At 42.0% G+C, this 9,842-nt stretch overlaps 1 protein-coding gene across 1 annotated transcript; it reads left to right on the forward strand.

Moving 5' to 3' along the window:
* Window positions 1–6,665: 6,665 nt before the first annotated feature.
* Window positions 6,666–9,842, forward strand: LOC123452088. Its single transcript, XM_045128667.1, has 9 exons — window positions 6,666–6,831; window positions 6,941–7,120; window positions 7,282–7,350; window positions 7,504–7,533; window positions 8,181–8,213; window positions 8,372–8,442; window positions 8,984–9,065; window positions 9,384–9,508; window positions 9,595–9,842. Exons 2-9 carry the CDS (start codon window positions 7,034–7,036, stop codon window positions 9,596–9,598), a joined length of 501 nt encoding a protein of 166 aa, XP_044984602.1. The 5' UTR covers window positions 6,666–6,831; window positions 6,941–7,033; the 3' UTR covers window positions 9,599–9,842.

Raw genomic sequence — 9,842 nt, forward strand, 5'->3', positions numbered from 1 at the left:
GAAATTTGTTCTTCTCTGCTCATCCACGTTGCAAATTGTGAAACCGAAGAAGGCCGTTGTGTACGGCAAGATATGATGTCACTGCATTCGGCAGAGGTTGCTGGCCTAAACTGAATCCCAAGGGCGAGCTTTTGTCAGACTTGCTCTGAAAATTGTGAAATCGCCGAGGCCATTCTGTAAGAAACAAAGCGATGTCGATTCATCCTGATGAGGTTGGTTGCCTTCTGCACCGGAAAGAACTCCAAAAGGAGCAAGAAAATGATAGAGGCGTGTTCCACTGTCAAGAGCTCTTTGGAATAGTTTCCCACCCGCACGCTGGCCGAACAGACGTGCCGTTCGCCTCCTCACGCGCGTGGATCCATGCAACATTTTTTCCATCTACGTACTTCGCTGGTAGTTGATGCAACATTTTTTAATCTAGATATGTTGCAACCAGCCTCATATTTGCTGGAAACGTTTTTTTACTATTTTTTGTCCCAGTAAAAAAACTGCATATACGTTTGGTTGCAACTTCAGTTCGTCGGATTTTTCGTTACAATCTATGTTTTTTACTTTTGCTATAACCGTGTTAATTTTTGCTGCATGCGGAGGTTACAAAAATGTTGCATTCGGATCCAACGGTGCAGACGACGCGGGGTTGGTGGATCCTGCGGCTCGCGTGCGGCCGGCCGGAAGTTTTGGTCGCGCGCGGGCCGCACGATCCACCAACCCGCGCGCGTCCGCACCGTTAGATCAGCATGCAATTTTTTTTTTCCGCTATGCAACAAAATTTTAATGCGATGCAGCAATTTTTTCAACTGTTGCAACAAAAAACAAAATTTGTAGCAAAAAAATTAAATCTACATAATCGTAGCAAAAAAACGAAGTTGATGGTACGTGGTAGTAAAACTCAAACGCCGGTTGTAACAAACATTTACGTGACGTGTATGTAACTTTTTTAATGAATGATTGCAGCAAAACATGATGCTGGTTGTAGCAAAAATTAACACGATTGTAGCAGAAGTAAAAAACATCGATTGTAAACAAAAAATCCGACGAACTGGAGTTGTAACAAACGTATATGCAGCTTTTTTACTGAGACAAAATGCAGTAAAAAATGCTTGCAGCAAAAATGACGCTGGTTACAACAAATTTAGACGAAAAATGTTGCATCCACTAACCAAAGAAGCGCGCGGATGAAAAAAATGTTATACGGGCCCACACGCGCGAAGGGACGACCGGTGTGTTGGTTCGGCCGGCGCGCATGTGAAAAACGAGGAAAAAAGAGAAAAGCCGAGTGCAAATTTGAAGCGGCATGGAAAGGATCGAAGAACGCACACGTTTGGAGACGTGTGGCACAGAAATTGTACATCTGCTAACCTTAGTTCAAAACAGCAATACTTATTTAGGAAACGTTCAGCCGGTCAGGACCCGTACGATCTCCTCTGATCTGGCGGTTCGATTTCTCTTGCGTGGTGGGATGCATGATCGAGGGGACCCATCAACAGCTTGCCCCTGCGTTGATGTCGCCCGCATCGTCGGTGCCTGCCCCGTCGACTGCCCGCATCGTCGGTTCCTGTCCCCGATAGCCGCCTGTATCGTCGGTTTCAAATTTCGTCTGTCGTCCTCATCGCCTGTCGCCATGACTGGCCCTGCGCGTGTATAAGTATTGCAACCGTTATCTAAAACAACTTCAAACGTCGTCGAAAAAAAGCTTCAATTATAGACAGAAAGCTTTAATGGGCTCTGCCAAACAAAGAAAGCTGCAATTGTAGTTGCATTTTGTTACTATCAGTTAACTTTTTTGCTACATCCATCAAGGTGGACCTACGACGGTGCGACGAATTTTTGCTGCAACCGTAGTTACATTTTGCTACTATTGACAATTTTTTTTGGCTACATCCATCAAGACGGTGTTGCGACCTCGCGACGACGACGACGACCACGACGATGATTTTGTTGCAACCATAGTTAGATTTTGCTACTACCGTTGAACTTTTTTGCTACATCCATTCAATGACGTTGAATGGCTGGTGGCCGTCGCCGACACAATTCCGTTTAGCGACTAGAGAGCATCAATGGCGAGGGACAGCGACAGAGCTACAACCAGAGGGGAGCTACACCCGTCACCGGTGAGAGCTGCAACCGCATGTGCAGTTGTCGCACAGGTTGAGGTGACGACGAGGACAACCGGTGAGGGTGGGGACCGATGACGAGGAGGGTCGGAGAGGATGTGGACCAGCGACGAGGACGACCGACAAAGGTGGGGACTCGCGACGAGGACGACCGTCGGAGGAGATCGGAGGCATGGCGGCGAGGACCCATGCGATCAACAAGGCACCATGCGTGCGCTGCCGAACGCCACCCACGTGCCACCGAGCAGAATTACATGAGTGACCGAACCGCAACTAGAAGAAACCTATGAACCGACACTCGGGAGAATCAAGGCAACCTCAAGTCATGGGGGGAGAACGCCATGTATCTTTCTCTCTTTTTTCTTTTATTTTGTTCGAGACTATTTGTATTGTTCAATGATTTGGGATCGTTATTAATACTAGCAAAAGGACATGTGCGTTGCAACGGAAGAAAAACAATTATAATCTTTAATGATACTGATCATATTATGTCTTTAAAATTTTAGGACATTTCTTGAAATGCATGAACATTTTTTGAATTAGCAAACATTTTTTTCAATTGCACTCAAAAAATAACACACAAACTTTTTTTCAAAATCATGGACTTTTATTGTTTTCAGCAACATTGTTCTCAAAATTATGAATATTTTTCTGAATATGTGAATATTTTTACAAAAACCCTGAGCATTTTTTGAATTCACAAACATTTTATATTTTCTTCAAACTTTTATTTCAAAATTCCCAGTTTTATAAATTGCAAAAGTTTTTCAAAGTTCTAAATTATTTAAACTAAAAGTTGGAACAGAAAAATGAAAATAAAAAATGAGACTAAAAACAGAGGCGCAAACTGTTTTTAAGATTTTTACACGGACTTTTGTTTAAAATCGTTGACTTTTTTATTTTGTGAACATTTTCTCAAAGTTTAAGCATTTTTTATATGCAAACATTTTTTAAAACTCCTGAGTAGTTTTTGAATTCTAAAAAAAATGTTTTTTTGAATATTTTATTTCGAAATTCTCATTTTCTTAAAATTGAGAAAAGTTGTTTGAAGTTCTAAATTATTTAAAGTAGAAAAATAAAATGGAACTGAAAATAAAAATATAAAAACTAAACTAAAAAAACAGGCGCCCACGCATGGGCCGGCCCAAACAGGTGTGCTGCATCTTTTTCCAACTCCCAGAGCGTAATATAGGAGGTGCCTACATGGGCCGGCCCAGTCCGGAGATTTTCCTGTTTGAAATGTTTTTTATGACTTATAGGTGGCATTGATGGGTAATTTTAGTCAACTTTAAGGGCAATTTGGATGACGTACGAAAGATGCACTATTTGCTTTATTAGTAGGTAAGATAAGATAAGATATGGCCGCATGCATCCCTCGATGCAGAGGCCGGGGCATCGCTCCTTTTCTAAAAAAAAATGAACTGACACTCAATGAACTGGCGTATCTGACTATGCCCTAAAGTCTAAAGTCTTCAGTGAATTGTGCCCAACAACTCCAAAAGCAACAAGTTTTGTATACCAAAGGTAGAGGCAGTGGATCACGATTTGTTTTGGTGGATGCATAGATCTTGGGCTCCTCTTTGTGACCTTTTTTAAGGTTGACAATGAGCGCGCGCTTGTGGGGGAGAGGGGGGCAACTAAGATTTTGTGGATAGTGCTGAAGGTACAAGAATGAGCCTTACATATCTACCCGATAATCCAACCATTAATTCCTCAATTGGGTTCGGTCAGGCTTGGCAAAGCCTGAAGAAAAAATGCCAAGCCCACCCAAAGCATGTGAACAGTGTCATTTTCTAATTAAGTTAATCGTCTTTGGGGTGTTATATTGATTTATTATACCTATATTTTAAATAAAAATATATTTATATTTACTATTTCGAGCTTTGTCCGGGCTTTCGGGCCGGGCTTCGGGAGAAAAAATGAAACCCGAGACCCCCGCCCGAATGTCGGGCTTAGGATTCGAGCCTCTAGACCGGGTTATCCATGAACAAGTTTAGTCCACACCCGCGAAGCTCAACATGTCTAGTACCAAAACCACAACTAACATTAGAGACTAGGGTCCGAGAGCCCAAAGCTTTAGGACATTCAAAGCTGAAACCAATCAATATTTAGAAAGTACGTGAGCAATTAAGTTTGACAAAAGGGGTGACATGGTGTCCCTCGTCTCGAATCCTCTTTGTAAATAAATAAGTATCCTTCATAATCATTAACCTGGACCGAGCCTAGATGTATTGTGCTACGAATTCAATTTATCCATCCTGATCTCAAGCCTCTAAGACCACAAATTTCTAGAGAAAACACTAAATCTACTTTATCGTAGGCCTTCTCTTATTCAATCTGTAGAACCAACCCTTTTTCTTTTGACTGATCTACAACATGAATAGTTTCTAGAGGCAATGCAAATTCATGTCAGGTGCAGAATGAACATTAGCCTCGTATGATTATGCTTGTTTTTTCTGAACATGTTTTCTGTTTTTTTTCCTAGACAGTTCCAGGTTATTGGTGAAATTCATTTCTTTGCTCCCAAACGAGATGACTTGTGTCAAAAATTCATTTGTTGTTTTGGTTAGTACTTATGTGTTCCCCGTCTAATTTATGTCATATAGCAAAGAACATGATCAAGTATAATGCGTGACATTTTCCCAATGGCAAAGCTAAGGAAAATCCATTGGGTTTCCCTGTGATTTCTCTCCTATATCTCATAACTAGGGACTTCTTAAAAATGATTCTCTACTGTTAGGAAAGAGAGAGGAGTGAGGCACACGATCACGGAACCCTAGCCTCCACCCAACACCAACCCCTCTTGCCACGGCTAGGGCGGGTGGCAAGGCAAAGCCCGCACAACGCTTGGTTCGGACCGTGGGCGGTTTTCTCGAAACGCTTGATGGTTGTTGTGGTCGGAGAAGAAGACGAGGGCTTGAGTGGAGGACTTAGTCAAGTGATGTTTGGCGCTGGTGAAGCCGTCAGCGGCATGACAAATCAGCATGGTATGCTTTTCTATGTCGGCCCGACCTGGCGAGGCCATCGAAAAGAAGTGGTCAAGAGATGATCTTAAATCGGGACTTGACGTTCAATGCGGGAAATTTGTCTTAGGTTTTCATTAATGAATCTTCATGTTTAGCTTGGTACGGTGTGTTGGAGACAATTCCCCATATTAGGAACAATGTATTCCTTCCTATCTCCATTATTTTGGTGCGCTTATCACCGACAATGTTGTATGGTCTTGCGTTGATGGTGATCACTGACGTCACATGATCTGTATCTGTGACTTTAGGGGCGATGCTTCTATAATATTCTAAGGTTTAAAAAGTTTGCTCCGTAAATTCAGAGGTACAGATGCGGCTTTTAGCTATGTTCATGACGCGTCGTTGGTGGATGCATGAGGAAAAAGACTTTGACACCATCAAGGTTTTAAGTGTAATTTTTATTTTTGTGTGTGCATCGATGTTTGTAAGGTTGTGTGAAGCTTACTGTATGGTCTTAGCCCTTTTAGTATATAATAATAATAGGACGAGTCTAGCTAGCGGTCTTCGTGAGCAGCCGACCTAAATTATAGTATTTTTTTGGACACGTCTAAGGAGTAATCATTGGTTAGTTAGTAGCCGGAGCCAACATCCAAAAAAGAAAGCATTTGTCTTCCTTTTGATTATAAAAATAAAGTACTCACATAAATAGGTGTGAACGTATTTAATTTGGATTGCATTTTGTTTTAGAAAACAATAACTTTTGACTCTAACATCGGAATTAAGATCCGTTTTCATCGATGAAATCTTCACGACGAGATCTTCGAAACTAGATCCTGTATGGGTGTGTTTCAATCAATTTTTTCTGTGTAATTTAAACTCTATTTTGTGCAATTGTCTAATAGTGGATGTGGAACTACACAACAGTGGATGTGTAACTTTTTGCCTATCCCGTGGAAGTGTAGTTTTTACTAATCGCAAATCCATCCCAAACTACCTCCTCCTAGTGAGATGTTTAAATTCGTGTTTTGTCGAGGCCAACTGCCTAGTAGTTCATGTGCAAGTTCTCTCCTGTGTGTGGTTGTGCTTTCAGTGTTTGCTGCATCGATCAACTGTCTAGCAGTGGATGTGTAACTTCAGATACTATCACCGTCAACTGTCTACCAATGATGTGCAACTATCCCTCATACTTTATGAATGTGTAATTTCCCTACTAGCACTTCAAACCACTAGTATTAGCACTTCAAACCACCCCTTTAGTGGGATGTGCAACTTTAGCGCCCACGTTTATATGCAACTTTACTACCATCATTAATATGTAACTTTTCACTACCCCATGAATATGAGATGTGCAACTTTATATGTTGGTCTGGCCAACTGCTTAACACACTTTGTGCAAATCCGTTTGTTGCCCCCGTCAACTGAAACTACATATCCAGAGTAGAAAGGGAAAGAAGTTCGCCCGTTCTCTCCGGTTAGTGGGCGGCCGCTTTTTAGATTTTAGGTTAATAATAATAATAATAATAACAAAAATAATAATAAATGATTATATCCTTTAAAAGTTGTCAACTCCAACCCAGTTCAAATGCTTCATTTTGACATCGCATTTTCAGTTTCTCCACTTCTCCTTCCTAATCCTTGCCACCGCCGCCAACAGCCTGCGCCGGACGGATCTGCCGCCCCCGCGCCTCCCCTCTCAGCTGCCACACGCTCGCCGGGGCGGCGGATCTCCGACGCGTCTCTCCCTCCCGCAGGTCAACCTCCTCCCCTCTCTCGATCTCAGAAAGAAATGGCCAGGGGCGACCTTGTGAGAGACGGAGCGGCTGCGTGCTGACCCTATCAATAAATCCCCTCTTATTGCAGGCAGCAACCGGAATCCAGGCAGAACCGCCCACCATCCCACCGGAATCGGAAAACCTAGCCGCGGCGCCTCAACCTCGCCCGAACCCACCGTCGATGGCGGCTGCCACGGGGACGTACGACAAGCTGGACAAGTCATTCAAGATTGCCGCCCGCTTCATACTCACCGCCGTCTCCCGCAAGGTTGGTTCCCTTCCTCCTCCTCGTGGCTTCTGTTTCTAGCCTCAACGACGCCGGGCGTGTGGCGTTCCTACTGAAAAAGCTTCGGGCCCTCGCCGCGAGTCGGATCCGTTCCTCTTGTGTGCTCTTGAGACGAATTGACTCGTGTTATTCCTGCACCTTAGGATGTTAACGATGCTTTCCCATCGTTCACGGACGCACAAAGGGAGCTCCTGCACCGGTTGTTCATCTATGTGAGGGCTCCAATCTTTCCCCAGTTCACAGTTACTGCTAAATCTGTCAATCTCTGCCCTACTTGCAAGTCATACGCCATTAAAAAGTTTGGATTGTGTATCTGTATCTGAATGTGACTCTTCTTATCTGTTTCCCTTTCTTTTTTATTTCAGGTGCTCAAGTCTTTGCATCGCAATATAGTGGTATGGTTATTGCCCTCGAGCTGGTTTCTACTTTCTAGTATGATGCAAGTATTTTAGGCTGCACTGAACACTTGATTTTGAGCAGAGTTTAACTGGCTGATCAACTCCTGCATATGTTGAAAAAACCACACATTACGTGCACTTCTAGATATGTGTGGTGCTATGCTAACTGGCTGGTGACACAATCTTATCCTCAGAAACAGAAATACACAGCACCTTCGATTGTCCTTTTTTTCATGGCACATTGCATTACTTGCAAACTGTATATTTATTCAGAAATGTGTCGTTTCATTTTACTATGCGCCTTAGGGCTTGGCAAGACATACTCAATGTCTAGGCTATCAAACACCATTTTCGTGGTTAAAAGAAGGTGATGAACTAATAACTGTAGTGTAGTGTAGGATTAATTCATATTTAGTAATGCCAATTTTGCTAGTATCTGCTCTCTTTTGTGCCATTTCCATGTGCCTAATTGAGCAGACTTGGGCGCTTAATTTGTTTTTTTTTTCATATGCGGCTGAACAACGAAGCTGATATATCTTATGTTATGTGTGCTCAAACCTGATGATGTTTTATTTATTTATTTCATGCGCTAGCACTGTATTAATGCCATTGTATTGAAGTGATACCTGTTGTTCATGCTGCAGGAGGAGTTCCGAAATTTCTGTGACGAAATAAAAGTAATTTCTTGAGCAATACTTCTGACAATGCTGATAGATTTTGAGCACACTTTTGGGCTCAACATAATCTGCTTCAAGTTTATTAAGACCCGCGATTTTTATTGCGATTTGTAGCAGCATTTTTAAATGTTTAATGACATGACTATCAATTGTTTTAGATTGCTACTGCCCTTGACAAGATAGATCAGTTTGTCGAAGAACAAACTCTGGACGTATTATCTTCAGACAAGTATGAACTTTTTCCTTTGCCTTTGAGATTCTGTTGTGGAGTTTCTGGGTTGTAAATAGTGTTTACTCTTCTAAGAAATATGATCACACGGTACAGATAGGCTGGTTAGGATTTGCAATTGCAGTGGAGGTTCTCTTTTGCATGCTACTCGTTACCCAAACCTATTCAAATGCATGAAAACGTTATTTCTGGAAATCCAGCACAGCTTTCTTGATTTATCCTTTGTCCAAAGTTAACCACATGCAGTTCACTTGGGGTGAAAGCTCATTCAGGCCTTGTTCGGTTCCTTCAGATTTGAAGGGGTTTGGAGGGGATTGAGAGGGATTAAATCCCCTACAAGTCAAATTCCACCTAAATCCCCTCCAATCCTCTTCAATCCCTTCCTGGGAGGGATTAACCGAACAAGGCCTCAGTTATGAACCTATATAAATACATGAGTATGTTCTTTCTGGAAGTTCTGCACATCTTTTCTTGAATTATTGCTGTTTGTTAGAAGTCACAGAATATAGTTTACTCGGGATGACAGCTCATTCATTTACAGGACTAGCATTGAAGACATCAAAGAAAGTACATCAAAAAAGAAGAAGGATGAAATTGAACTTTTAAAAGGTTTACTAGAGAAGGTATTATCCATCTAAAAAGCAGTTTTGCAACCTTTTAGTTTATCACCCAAATGATCCTTCAGCACTACATGCTCTGTGGTTGAGTTTTGAATTGTAGTCTTTTTTAAGTTTTCACTAAGTAGCGTTTGAGTTCTTATCACTCCATTGCCATCAACATGGTATTTAGTTGCAACAAGTTACCCCCCACCACACACACAAAAAGAAAAAGGAAATTTGTGGTGCTGTTACTGCTGTAAGTTTTCATGATGGTCACCTTAAGAAGCGTAGACAAAGCAATTTATCTTCATCTCAAATTAATTTTGACTAGCTTTAATGCAGACTCAAGAAAGTAACAATGCCATGAAGGCCCGAATTGAACACATGAAGCAAGAGGAGGATCTCAATGACACAAGAAAATCAAGCAAGAGGAGGATCTCAATGATACAAGAGATTTTCTCACGAAGGTCTTACTTTAGGTCTATGTTTCCGTCGTGCTTTTTTCTTATCACCCTTACTGTTTTGATTTGATTTCTTGGGACTTGTTTTGCAGCTGAAGCAATGGAAATCTGCGCCCCAGAGCTTCAATGACAATTGAGCTTCTCTTGTACTCGATGGAGACATCTGCCGTGTAGTTTTGTGTGGTTGTAGATTGGTGGTCGAGTCAGGAGTCAAGCTCCCCCATGAACCAATGGTGCTAACCAATTGTAGCGTGATTTTGTTTCCGAGTTGCAAGACGTAGCTGTTGCGTTTTTTTTTTTGAAAGAAAGGGGTTGCCCCCCTGCCCCATTTTATTGAAAA

The sequence above is a fragment of the Hordeum vulgare genome, chromosome 5H (genome assembly GCF_904849725.1).
Source record: "Hordeum vulgare subsp. vulgare chromosome 5H, MorexV3_pseudomolecules_assembly, whole genome shotgun sequence".
Taxonomy (NCBI): Eukaryota; Viridiplantae; Streptophyta; class Magnoliopsida; order Poales; family Poaceae; genus Hordeum; species Hordeum vulgare.

What these genes read in the sequence shown, in the direction of transcription:
- LOC123452088 (XM_045128667.1), top strand. Translation starts at nt 7,034, where the DNA reads ATGGCGGCTGCCACGGGGACGTACGACAAGCTGGACAAGTCATTCAAG. An exon ending in TGCACCGGTTGTTCATCTAT is followed by an intron (nt 7,351 to 7,503) that starts GTGAGGGCTCCA and finishes TTTTTATTTCAG; the next exon opens with GTGCTCAAGTCTTTGCATCG. An exon ending in TAAAAGGTTTACTAGAGAAG is followed by an intron (nt 9,066 to 9,383) that starts GTATTATCCATC and finishes GCTTTAATGCAG; the next exon opens with ACTCAAGAAAGTAACAATGC.